Genomic DNA, 14,460 nt, shown 5'->3' with positions numbered 1-14,460 from the left:
CACACACACACACACACACACACACACACACACACACACAGAGGCTTCCTCTCATGTATATAAACAAACATACACCATTCTTAGTTGCCCTTTTCTACTTGTTGAATTTCTGTTGAATTGAACTTTAGAGCAGTTTGCCTGAGTAGACATATATACTGGCTGGTTTCTGTGTAAGGGTATGGAAACGGTTCAGCTGGGGCAAATTTTTGCCATTAAAAAGTTAATCCAGCCATAATCTTATCATCTTCAAATCAGTGACACATATTTAACAGATAAGCCTTAAGATTAGTTGATTGGGTGAGACCTGGTGGTAATGCTACAAACATTTAAGTATAACGAGCTCTGTTCCAGCTGACACGTTTATCAATCACCGTTTGACACAGTGCACAAATGGTGGACATTGCCACTGACCTTTCAAACTATTAAATTGAAAGTAACTAATGAGCATATATACATGGCTTTAGTGGAAATGCCAGCCCTTGATAGCATCATATAATGAACATATTAAGGATTGCAGATTTAAGATTTTCAACATGTTTCCAGTGCAAATATACTTTTCTTTCTTAAAATCAAGTGACATTTTTACGAGGCCCAGAGAGGCGAGTGATTTAAAAAAAGAATTCAAGTGATTTATATCCTAGTCTGACCTTATTTGTTTCCCCTCTGTGTGTAAGACTGAAGAACATCGTGATTTTTTCTTGTTGTCAGGATTCTTTTTTTAAGTCTAAGTTGTAGTAATAATCTTTTCAGCCACAAGAGGCTGAAGTGCACCACTACCCCATGTTCTAAATGGGACTAAAGCATGTTTTCTTCCAGGGGAGTTTTTCCTATTTAGAACATGGGGTAGTAGTGCACTTTAACCTTTGTGGCCGAAATTATACTGACTGAAAAAAATAAACTTGGCAAAACTTTTTCCCATCTGTTTTACAGACAAAAACAATTAAATCAGTAAACTAAGAAATATATAATTCTGTTTAATCTTGTAAACCACAAACAGAGGGGACACAACAACTAAAATCGAATAGAAAATAGATCACCATAATTATCTTTCTCACTGTCCCCTCAGGGCTTCCGTACATTTTTCTGTACTCTAGCGCAGAATCTCTTGGAAAGAGCTTGACATAATCTTAGTGTTGGCTACATGCATATTTTTTTTCACTTGTTTTAAGAAAATGTAGTTGGAGTACAATAACTAGCATGACGTCACAAAATGAAGACGTTTGCAGCCGAAGTTTGCTTCTGCAAATATGTGAAAATGCAAACACATTGTTGGATGTTCACCAAAAGTTGGGGGATGATGTATGTAGCAGTACTATTTGCAATAATGCAGTAGGTTTGGGTGATTATTAATATATTGGAATCCCATCATGAACAACAGCTGTTGTGCAGTATTTATTCAGGTTTGGGGCTCTCTTGTTTGGGGCTGGATGGAGTTATTGGCAGCGGAGTTCTGAATGTCAGCTCATTCATCTACATCAAACTCACAAACCAGCAGCCAAGGTGAAACGCTTTTCCTCACGAGCGTCTGTTTATAAAGAGAGAGAGAGAGAGAGAGAGAGAGAGAGAGGGGGGGGGGGGAGAGAGAGAGAGAGAGAGAAAGAAAGAAATAGGGAGAAAGAGAAAGAGGGAGAAAGAGATAACAACTTCGCGTTCTTCATCCTTGGACCAATCTCCCCTCATTTTATTTCTTTTTTTCCTGCCTTTTTTTAATCCCCCCCCCACTCCTCCCTCATCTCGTCCCTCCCTCCTAGAGCTAGAATCTCCCTTCTTCGCGCGCGTGTTATAAAGCGGAGAGCCCCGCCGCTCTCTTCAGACCGGAGCGCTCCAACCCGCGCCAGGACCCGAGCCAGGACCCGAGCCTGCTCACAGCTATGACCCTGCAGCTCTCCCTACCTGGATTAACTCCCGAGTAACCACCGTGTGTAGTCCCCCCACCCTCCCTCCATCACCATCACCATCACAGCCCGCAGCAGCAGCAGCAGCAGCAGCAGCAGCCTCTTCGTCGGCTCCTCCGTCCTGTCCCCCTGTCCCCCCCCCCAGTCTCCAACTCCCACCTTTGTTCTGCTGTCATGGGGTGCGTCGTGTCCTTCTCGCCTGGGCTGCTGAGGGGTCCGGCCGTGCTGTGAGGCTGATACCTGGTGGATTTATGGTCCGCAAAGCCGCAACTACCAGCCGAGGGACATTAGTGGAACTTTGAGCTCTGTGAGGATGCAGGTGACGTGTTGGTGCGCCGTGTTCCTCCTGACGCCTGCACTTTTCCTGGTGAGTGTCAGTCTTCTATTACTTCTCAACTTTTTCTCCACTTCCCTCTGTTCCGACAATAGTCTTAAAGCCATCATTGTTATTATTTTCTCGCGATGAGATCACTTTAACTCGGTTCAAACGTGCGCATTTCCAGACGCATGTGCAGCAGCGCACACTGGAGAGACGCGGCCGCTCGGTTACCTCACGGTGTGGCACAGTGCGTAACATGTGCGAGTTCAACTTTATCTCGAAGCTTCTCATTTTTTTTGGAGCGTTTGGCAGTGAAAGTTGCACAAGGCGGCTCCTTCCCGTGAGCGATACCGCTGCGCGTAAAATGCAGTCACTGCTGAGGAAATCGGGTTTTCACGCAGGGAAAACATTGTAATGTAGATGGAACGTTTTTCAAGAAATGACTAGGTTGATTTTTCCCGACTAAAGACATCTGATCCATGTCTAAAACAGCGGTCACTGAGCGGCGCAGGCGGTGGACTGGTCTCACGGGGGCGCCATAGCAAACCAAAGAACTCACTCCACAGCTCCCGATGACAGACTCCTGCTCAAACCTGGTTTGACTGGTTATTTTACCATTCAAGTGTAAAAGAAAACATACGTTATGGTTTATATATATTTTCCCGGTGTAGTTCAATGCTTGAAAAAAAACCAAAAAACAACAACACCAACAACCTGCGATTAGATATAACCTTTATTCCAAGATGAGGTTAACATTCCTGGTTATAAACATGGAAATAAACCGTGATACACAGTTTAGTTGAAGTACTTTATCGTGTTCAAATTGACATACCGAATGGGGCTTTACTTTGTATTATTTTAATATATTATCATGACACAACATAAATGTGATATTACTTTCCGCTCTCACCTTCCGACACAAACAGATACAAATAGAGAGAGGACATTGATTCAACCTTTTAATTTGTGTGTGGAATATCAGGCCTAACCACAGATAAAGCCTAAATCCTGCTCTTCTTTAATTAGACTTTCAAGATTAAAAAGTGCTTTGCCTAATTTTATTTTATGTTTTGTACCCGTCGTTTACATAATCTAATATTGTATTTCTAATTGATTCAAAAAAAGATTTCACCTGATGAATTTCAACCCACTGCCTACAGGTGTAATAACTTTACAGGTGTAAATTGGAATTCTTTAACATTAAAAAATTTAAAATATTTCCTGTAAGAATTGTATCAAATGTAGGGAGTACATATACTAGCATTTCACTAATCCTGCATATTATTCACGTGTTTGACCCTGTGGGTGGTGGCATTGTAGCCTGTATATACAGTGGATTTGGTGTGTAAATGTGTGTAACTTCTTCATTAATACAAAAGCTGACATCGTAAAGTAAAACACGCAGCAGGTTGGAGCTCTCCAAGGTGCTGGAAATATTTAAACACACTTTTCTTTAAACATACAAAGAACCAATATGCTTAATGCAGCCACAATGAGAATAATAAGAGGCCTAGTTTTTTTAATTCAAAACATAATTTTGAATATGTAAATATGTAAAAAAAAAAAAAATATTTACAGTTGTATTGTTTGAACTCTTTCACAAAATGCTCTGTTTGATAAATGTTTGCCTGCAGAATCCAAATGTTGGTAACTCCTCTTCCTCTTGAAACACTTCTCCTGTGCTGTCTGTCTGATCGAATTGACGTGATTTATAGACAGCAAGCACAAGCTTTCATTTATTGTATAAATACTCTAGGAAAAGGAGTGTGTGTGTGTGTGTGTGTGTGTGTTTTTATTTATTTTGATGTTGCGCAGTGATGATGAAATGCACTCGGGTTCTCCTCTAAATCCTGTTCGCCGGGTTGAATTGTGCAGCTGGAAAAGAACCACGCACACAAAGCCTCCCAGTAAAGCGAGCTCATTGTGCCGCCCCGTTAACAGCCAGCCTTATCCACAGCTGCGGGGATTAGAGCTGAACTTTGATGGTTTTATTCCGTGTTCACGGCTCTTGTCTCCCCTTAAGCCTCTTGTCTGAGAGCCGCGCCCTGACCCCGATAACAGCCCGGCGCAGGTAGACAGCAATACAGTCCGCACCAGCACCTATGGGCCCACTATTTAATTAACACACCTGCTGGTATTCATGGGCAGCAGCATTCCATCAGGGGGGTTTTCGTGATTTTTGTTCATGCTTGATTTTAATGAAACCCAGGTACATTGAATTCAGAGCTATTTACTGTGGATATACAAGTGTAAAGTTGTCGTGTTAAATTCGGTTTATTGACTTCACCCAGCCTCAAAATCCAAAATCAAACTGTGGGAAATTGATTTAAATTCTACAGCATTTATTTAACATGCAGTATTGTTGTATACTGTGATTTTCCTCATTAAAAATAAGCCAGATATGTCTATTTATTCAATAGTATTTGGTGTGTGCTTAGGTAAACATGCATCTAGCAGAAAGAGGATGAGGAGGCATTTTTGAAAATAGAGATTTTCAAAAATGTTTGTTTGATTAATTTTTTTGCTAAAAGTCCAGTTTCATTTAATTGAAAATTTTGTTCATAGTGTTTGTGCTTATTTATCTACTTTTTTTTTTACAAACACTTGTGTGGTCTATTTAAGACGACCCTACGTTTGGTGTAAATTTGCTACATTATTGTTCTTCCTTATTTGATCTAATTTAAGGATTTAAGGATTCGAGGCCATGTTGATGTTTTTTTTTAAGTTGGCAGATGTGTTTCTGCCTGGGACTCTGTGAGGCATTGTGACTTGAAAGTCTCCTCCCCCCTCTCTCCCCTCTCTCCCCTGAGAGATGCGGTGGACCACTGGCGACAGCCACAGCAGTCACATTAAAGTGTTATTATCAAACAGTGCAAATGGGGCCTGCAGTGTCACGCAGCCCGCACGGTGGGGAGCGAAAGAAAGTCCCACTGAGATCCCCACAACACAGCTCACACAGTGTGACCCCCCCCCCCCCCCCCCCCCACACACACGCACACGCACACACGCACACACACACCCTCTTCAGTCCAGAAGCCTCTAGTTGAGCTCTTAATAATAAAAAAGCAATGTGTTTTCATTGAGCTCTTTGAAGCTGAAATCAAGAGCAGGCTGGTATTAATTCAATTATATAGCAAAGGCATTCACGCAAATGCCCACATGCTGGGACTGAATACACACACACACACACACACACACACACACACACACACACACACACACACACACACACACACACACACACACACACACACCGATGCTCGGACCAGTAAATTGTGTGGTAATCAAGTGGTAGCGGTTTAGAGTGTGTTGAGAGGGTTATGTTTTTCCAGCCCAGATGTCGACTAAGTGAACATTTCTCTCAGTTCCTCGTTCAACCTGTGTGCTACTCAGCTTTTAAAGCAGCATGGAGGCATCACTTTGGAGCTATTCAAGGCCGGCTTCTGGCGAGAGCCGAGTACAAAAGGGCTTGAGAGTTCAGTCTCGAAGAGCAACGCTGCAATTCCCCCACCACCGCCTCCTCAGTGGCCTCAGCTCAGTCCAGTTACCTAGCTCTGTTGCAGTCACCGGCTTCCTCCCAGTGACTCCACTCCTCTCGAGGCGGTGACAAATGCTCTCCAGCTGCGGCAAACGCCTTCATATCTGTAGGGACCTCACAAATTAGAGATCCAGGGGTGCTTAAGGGACTCCAGGGGTTTTTAAACGTAATTTCTTCCTTAGGAGCTTCCAGGTGTCATTGAGGAGGGACACAAGATTAATTTATTAAAGATTAAACTTAACAGTAAACACATATTACACATTTAAAACGCGGTTTATATGTATATAATAGATGTTAGTAAAGAAATGGCAAAGATATGTTTGAGAGGTCATTCAAAAATAGACCAGAGAGCACTGATTGATTTTTACACTATTAACCAAATTTATTTCATGTTTTGTTCAAATGAAAAAGACTATGTGCTGAGATACCATCATCATATTTTGTTTAAATCTTAAATATAGATATCCTCATTGGCTTTAAACCTTCGGTCGGGTTTTAATTTTTGCTAATGTTCTAGTTAGGGTTGCAATTAATGATTATTTTTTATTGATTTAGCTTTTGATTTGTTTTATTTAATCAATGATTCAATCTGTCAATAAAATGTTAAAATTGTGAAAAAATGTAATAACAATTCGCCTGACCAACATTCAGACAACCGTCAGACAACCATCACTGGATGTTGAATGTTGACAAACACGTTGAAAAATGACTGAAAGGATAAAGCGATTTTCAAAATACTTCCTGATTAATTCATTGTTCTACTAATTGTTTCAGTTGTACTCTTAGTATCTCGGGTTTAGAATGGTTTTGTTGCTTTCCCCTCTGTTTATCTGTTATGTTTAATGGTTTGAACAGACAGAACTCTAAAGCTGAACTAAATATAATATAGAATAGTAAATATTCCAAAATTAGACAAAACACATTTTTGCTTTAAAAAAAAAAAGAAGTAAATTTGAAACTGAGGTGTCTCGTGTGAAGCTGACCTTTGACCTCCAATTAGAGTGCTGCTGTGTGTCTAGGCAGGAAGATTGATGGTGTGAAACTTTGGAATTGACACGTGAAGGTGACTCGGTCTTGTTGCAGTCCTTTATACTGCCTGAACTGTAACCTCTGTGATCCTGCCTCTGAGTCCTGGCCCGTCTGATCTGAGATCAGCCTCCCCAGGCGGCCGCACGCTCCCACAAACAGCAAAAACAACACTTGACCTTGATGTTTGGCAATAAAGTCAATGATAATAGCACCTACTGTGGTGTCTGGAATGGGCACTTTGGGCTCCTGGTTATTTTTCTTCTCTGCATGCATCATTGCAGGGATGGCTATTCTGATCTGGGGGGGGGACTGAGAGAAATTGGCCTCGAATTCAGATCTTTTATGATGTTTAATTAATCGTTTAATTGGAGTAGAATCTCCCTCAAAGATTCCCAGAACAAACACCCAGTCTGACTTTGCAGCCTGAATGTCACCAGTGTGTGTTTGTGTGTGTGTGTGTGTGTGTGTGTGTGTGTGTGTGTGTGTGTGTGTGTGTGTGTGTGTGTGTGTGTGTGTGTGTGTGTGTGTGTGTGTGTGTGTAAGTGTGGATGGTATGTTTGAGGCGGTAGGCGTCTGTGATTAATGGCCACAGCCTCTATTCTCTCCACAGCGCGCTGCTCCACATTTTCAATCGCGTTTACAGGTCAGAGGTCAAAGCTGGAGCTGATCGTTGAAGGGCGTTGTTCGCAGAAAATCCAGCCTGGCTCACGACCCGGGTTTGATCCTGAGGGGAGCTTGGCCCCCCCTCACTTCCCTCTCCGCATTGAGCAATCCGTTTACAGCGTAGAGTGTGGTACCTTGATAGCAGCACTTTGAAGCAGAGAGAGAGCGAGAGGCTGAAAGAAGAGTCTCTGAAGCGACTAGATAACCTCGTCCAACCTGCTTTACATCTCCGGGCTCTCCTCCGGCTCCGCAGTCTGCCGTGTGCTCGTCCTCACAGCTGAAGTAATAGAGCAGACCCCTCCGACACTCACACTGACATCTGCATTCACATGAGACGATACATCCTGTTCGGTGGCACTTGTTTTCACATTTTCAGACACCTGCATTCTTTTTTCCAAATTGTTTTATTAATATTTTACATTTAAAGTCAACAGAAATGAGAAAACTGTTTTCACATTTAAGAAAGAAAAAGTTATCACAATTCTTAGACTTCAGCCTATTTTGTATCAATAACATTTCTTCATGTAATTAATCAACTGGGGAAGTTTCATGGTTATATCTATTAGCTTTTTCTTTTAACCTTATTCACCTGCAGTGTCTTGCAAAATGGAATTTTACAAACATATCTTTAAAGGCCGTTTTTTCTAAATGAGTTTTCTTTTAGACTCTGATCCAGAAATCTCCACTTCGGTAGCACTTACATACACCAGCATTTACAGATTCAGTCCTATCTATATTCTGTCCATATATCATTAATAGCCTGATTTATACAATATTTTGTTCCCATAAACATTTTAACAGTGTTTTCTGATTTATGGAGTGTTAGAAAGAGAAACTTTCCACTCTAATATGTCAACAAACCGAAATTTTGAACCTGGCTTATCCAATGTCCAGATTTTTTGTTCCTGAAATGTTTGCAAATTAGCACATATTAGAAAAGAAAATGCTTCATTTGCAAATTCAAAAAAAGATTTTCAGAACACAAAAAATGTGGAAGTAGTAAACCGGGGAATTTATATGGTGTTATCTAGGTTTTTACTCAGTTCATTGTTTTAGTTTTACTCCTACATCTTTCCTGTTTTGGTTCAGTCTCAGCGCTCTCCTCATCTTTTAACCTTCAGATTTAAGGAAAAACAGCAGACAGACAGTGGAACATAGCAAAGTGTTTAGAAAGCTTTCTTGCTCAGGAGTTGGTGGAGACCAAACAGGACAAAAAAAAAGAGGTAAATATTGAACTTACTTTCATAAGATGACCAAATGAATGTTGCTTTGTGTTCTGGATGCATAAATAGGCAACTATAACAGCTTTATTTGATAGCGTATTCTATTTAATAAACGCTACTTTAAATGTCAGTTGTTGTTTTTTTGCAGTGTTAGTAGCCTAAGTAACATACTGCTATTTATTGGTTTTATAATTCATTAGTGCTATCAAATGCAGACATTTTCACTCACATCACTTTAACTTACAAAACATCAAAAGTATCAACACAAAGGTTCCATTCTTCAAAAAATAACATTGAATTTATTCCGATTCTATTTAAAAATAATTATTTAAATTTCTTATTTTGATTTTTTTCCTGTTGTGTTGACATTGAGCCGTACAGTCCAAATAATCAGTATTATTTAATACATGAACATGAGTGTGTGTAATGGTGATGCCGTCACTGGTGACAAGGTCCATTTGGCCCATTCTGTCTGATCAGAGTCTGGCTCTGCCTCACTGATTCCTCTCCAATGATGCTCAATAAAATGTGCTCCACAGCTTTTCACATACTGTGACATTTTGGCAGCTTCTCTTTTCAAAAAAAAAAAGTTCAGTCCTGTTTACCCCTTTTTGCCCCAATTTGGAATGTCCAGTTGCGCACATGTGCTTCCTCTGATATACATGGCATACATAACTGTGACCTTTATTAGATAGTGGATATGGTGGAGCTGACAGGAAGTGACGGAACAGAGAAAAAGGGATGTCATGCAAGCAAGCATGATCCCCTATGCAACCAGGACTCAGACGCTTTATCTTTACCTGATAATACTAAGGTTTCAAGTCCAAATCCCTGCACAACCCATACATCAAAGACAAAACTCCTCAAATGTATTTATTAATTTTTCTTGGCCTACAATTGTTACAGGCTGCAAATTGTAAAATATAGTATTTTAACAGGGATATATTACACACTCTATCCTGAGACCCTAGATTTAGAAAAAGCTAAAAGGAAAAAGGCAGAAAATGTTTTAACAAAAAGGTAAAAATAGTTTCTGTCTGAGTTGTTGATTGAGTGCTTGGTCATTTAGCTAGATACTTCTTAATTCACTTAAGTGTTCACTAGTGTCTTTAGGACAACGGTTATTTTTTTTCCTTTCTGATCAACATAGAGAGATCATCGTGAGCATTGCACCAAGAAAAGGTTTTTTTCCTCTAATACCTCATTGAAACTCAGCATTTAATACAATCAATCACTGACCACTTCATTTGAATGTATTTAGTTTCATAGCTCAGCAGTTTACAAGTTATTCTCATTTTGTATAAAGATTACAGCCAGCAAACATATTAGATTAAATACATCAAAGTATAGATGGAAAGTAGGATCTGATATAATCTTTATGATTGTACTGCCCTGTCTATTTCATCTTATCTGCACCACCGTGTGGCAGTGTTCCAAGCAAACAACTTGATAAAAGAACACAGAAAAATCATCCATTAGGTGACATCACCCCCCATATTTAATACAAATATTATGAGAATAGTAAAATATTAAAGATGTAATCAAGTACATGATTAACAGATTGACAGATTAAAAGATTCAAATGAGTGAAATTCTTGCAGATCACTCTACATAGACATGTGCCACTAGACAGTGACAAATATCCTTTTTTAGTGTTTTTAGACATTTTCTTTCAATTCTCCTAAAAAGAAAACACAAAATGAATTTGTACAACATGCGTTTTACTCCATAGCCTTTAAAAAATGTATTGAAACAGTTAAACTTTTTGATTCTAGTACAGGGATTTATAGTACTTTGATTTGTTTTAATTCCAGAAAATAGGGAAACTCCTGTTTAACCAAGTTGCATAATATCCATATATTGCAGAGATAAGTGTTTCAGCTCCAGTCGCTCAGGCTAAAGTTAGTCATTAACTGCAGTGAAAACATACTGTAGGAGTTACACTGTGCGATCTTGTACTGAATGAATACAATGTGGTGGATTTGGAGCCGTATGGTGATGGATTACCCTGCTTTCTAACCTGATGATGGGCTTGAATGACCAGTGAAACAGAGCAGGCTGAGATGCTGCACTCTGAAATAGTGGAAATGGAGAGGCGGAGGAGGAGGAAGCTTCCCTCCACTGCGTCGGCAGTGATGGATCTGCCATCGGCGCTCACGTCTGCTGCACAGTCCTGCTTTAGATCTTTCCATCCTGTTACGTTACAATGACTGGCCAAGCGGCGCTGTCGACCTGCTCTACAGACATGTACGGATGACTTGTAAAAGAAATCCATGAGTGATGAACAGTCATGTGAGCACTCCCATCCAAGGTTTAGACCCATATATTGGTTGGCAATATTGGACAATTTCTGTAGCATTGCAGTGGAATGTGGAAGGATTTTACTCAATGGTTCAAAAAAACTGCAATAAACCCAGTTTAACCCTGTCTAAAGAGCTGTTAAAGAATTATTGTCTGTGTTTCACTGGAGAGTTTTTAGTATAAAATGTCCCAAGTGCTGTTTCAGTAGGTTTTCCACCCAAAAACATGCATACCATTTCAGAGCAAACCACTGTATACCTGTAACATTCTGAGCAGAAAAATACTGAATTTAATCTTAAATCCTATGAAATGTTCTCTGTCTATCCAGGAATCTGCAATCCGGTTATCATAAATGTACATCCACCATTACTTTGTATTTGATACAATTTTGTCCAATTCTTCAATAGTAACAGTATCTCACAAAACATGATTATGTAATTTTAGGCTTAATTGATCTCACACAGAGATATCAAGTTCAAATTGAACACAGTTGCCATGGTAATTAATGCAGAACACATAACCACTTTGTAGGATTTTTTTTTGGAGGCCTTACATCCTCTGATTGTGTCAAAATTCTTATTCTGCCATCAACAAAAATAGAACTTACTGTTGCAGAGAAAGTCTTTCATATTATTCCTGTTGGTTTGGTGAAGTCTGTTACAATTTAATTAAATCACTGATGCCACAGAACGCAAGCCGACTCCATTGATAGAACATTTTTATTATAGACTTGTTTGAGGTAGTGTGCACTTAACATCATTGTTAATGTAAACCCTAGAGTCTTGCACCCTTAGGGTGACCTCAAAATGAAATGTCAAAATATGGTCAATGTCCTTTAAGAAAGAGAGTGTTTTCTGAATTGATGCATGTTTCACCCAGACAATCAGTTGTATATACCCTCTAAAACTGTTACAAATCACTGTTTTATCATGTGACAACACAGTTGTTAAGGTCTGGTTAGCCTCAGCAACAAAAAACACTTTGTTCGGTTTAGGCAAAGATCATTGTTTTGGATTTGAATAATACTTACTTACCTAATAATTATTTGTTAATGTTTAGGAAGCATTGTGGTAAGGATTTAATGACAACTTTGTTAAGTTTATTGAACCTTCATTATAATGGTTACAATAGTAATGCGATCATGGCTCCCATGTTAAAGTCTGATGTTTAGTTGCCCAACGCCTACCTCTTCATTTGGTCAATTTTGTCAATCACCTTCCTATTTTGTTACATTCATAATCATTAGATTCACTCGCTGGAGTGACTGATGTTTTAGTGCATCTTAGGAGGACAATCTTGTTTTCTGATACCCCGAAGGATATCCTCTTAATCATAATCATTACAAATGACATTTACAAAGATGTCCGTTTCCCAAATTCTGCCTCCACGGTCAAGGTTTGGATCAGGCATAGAAAAACAATATTGTCCAATTGAGGGAAAGATTGTTGGGCTGCTAGGAAACAAGATGCTCAATGTGGTCTGAGTCACAATCTTTCTTGACCACTCATCCACCCTGACTAAGACGTCTTCACCGGTCAAACAATTAACAATAAAAGACACATGGAATGAACTAAAGTGGACTCGAACCAGTACATTTTTTGAAAGCTGGCACAGATTCAGAGATTTAGTTAACAAGTTATCAAAAAAGACTAAACTCAACCAAATCTAGCTCGATAAGACAAACTAATTAATTATTTTGTGGATCTTGTTGGGAGAAAGCACCAACCTGACAGACTACTTTCAGGGTCTGCAAACATTTAAAATTCTGGCCGGCTATCTGCACAGACAACGGCTTACGCTGACCAACCACTCACACTGACCAACCAACATGGGACGGTCCGGTTGTGCCACAATTTCTTGCAAGGAAACACATAAAAAGTTGAAAGTTTATTTAGTTTATTTAGAGTCTGTCCTGGAAATTCAGTCACTTAGGGCTTTTTTTTATTTTTTATCAGAAAACCTAATCTACAGGCTGTTTGTTGAATACTGCAGTTATCCATGTGCTGTATCTGTTCTCCATCCACAATCATTGTATCACAGCACAGCAAAATCTTCAAAGCAGAAACTCTATTGTCCGCTTTCTGACTTTGTAGTGCAAAGCCATGAACGAGAAAATGTGAGATGTGGAACAGAACAGGGAAAGGAAAATAATACAGAGGAGGGAGGTGAAAATGAGTGACTTTTATGCTCAGCCTCCTTTACAAGTACAGTGCTCAAATTTGTTGTCAACACCCACATGTCTGTCAGGCCGGGGCTGTTTGTGCTGTCGCTGTCACTCCAAGCAAACAAGCTGGTATTTAATGCAGCCGAGGGGAATCAGACTGTGAATCGTTGCCACAGATGTTTTTTTAAAGAGGAACAAATGATAAAGTCAGTAAGTGTCAACAACAAAGTGACAACTCCGATGTTATTGTGATCCCCTTCCGTGCTCCTACTGTGTATGTTAGGAAAGGGAGAGAGAACAGCTGTCATCGTGTAGGAAACATTTGAGATACTTTATAAAAAATGCATTCATAACTGACGTGCTGGGGATTTGTGTAACAGATTATAAGGTTTGATTTAGATGCTTGCATACGGAGTAGCTTTGAGTTGAATTATTGTCGGGTCAGTCTCATGTCTTAAAATCAGGCGGCAGCCTCCAGTTCTGCCGAGTGGAGCCAATGCGGAAGTGTCTTAGAATGTGCATTCTCCCTACTGACCAGCAGGGGGCTCCTCCCAGTGGTCAACCCCATCTCCTAGAAATTATGTTTACTTACTACTAATTTTCTGCAACAAATAAGTTTTGAAAAAACGTAAATGTTATGTGGCAGGGTTCTAGTGGGATAGGTAGTTACTGAAATTACATGTATAGGTACAATTACAAGGAATCAGCACTTCCTTGAGTTTGACAAGCAATGTTTAATCTCAACAAGCCTCACAAGAAGACTGACTCTATTTGTCAATTGTCCAAATACCTAAAATTACTTTAAGTGCTCCTGATAAGTGTACACAGGCCACACAGGCAACGCATTCTCACTCCTAACTCCTCAAACACCGATGGCCCTTCTCCTCAAACCAGCATCAGGTTTGGACGTGTCAGGGACAACATGTCAGTATCTTCTTAAAATAAACTTCCAACTAGAAAAAAGTGCTTGATAAGCCCTCGGAAAATGTTGTGTTTTAAGTTGAAATAAGTAAAATGTAAAATCAGGACATTTGTTACATAACTTACGTAAGTGGCATTATTACGGTTAAATGGGTCAGTGTTGACCTGTTTTCACAGCGGACAAGAACAGCAGTCTTCTAGGTGAAAGTCCTGTGTTTGTTTGACCCAACCATCCATCCGACCCACTTCCTGAGTGTTCTTTCTTGCTGTTAATACTCCATCAGTTTTTCTGAACACTGTGAGTCGCATACAGACCCTTAAGAGCACCTTTGTGTGTCTGTATATGACGCAAAAGGCCACTGATTAAGCGTTCCAATATTTGTTTGGAGTGAACAGGTTGACAGACG

General features: G+C 39.8%; 1 protein-coding gene across 1 annotated transcript in view; it reads left to right on the top strand.

The window, feature by feature from the left end:
• Window positions 1-2,208: 2,208 nt before the first annotated feature.
• nxph1 (neurexophilin 1) overlaps window positions 2,209-14,460 on the top strand; it is a 48,597-nt gene continuing 36,345 nt past the window's right edge. Inside the window, exon 1 of the mRNA XM_054606520.1 lies at window positions 2,209-2,262. Within this exon, the coding sequence (XP_054462495.1) occupies window positions 2,209-2,262 (54 nt within the window). The remainder of the gene's footprint in view (window positions 2,263-14,460) is intronic.

This window comes from Anoplopoma fimbria, chromosome 10 (genome assembly GCF_027596085.1).
Source record: "Anoplopoma fimbria isolate UVic2021 breed Golden Eagle Sablefish chromosome 10, Afim_UVic_2022, whole genome shotgun sequence".
Lineage (NCBI taxonomy): Eukaryota > Metazoa > Chordata > Actinopteri > Perciformes > Anoplopomatidae > Anoplopoma > Anoplopoma fimbria.
Note: the sequence above shows the minus strand (reverse complement) of the source record. Positions and strands in the feature narration are given on the sequence as shown.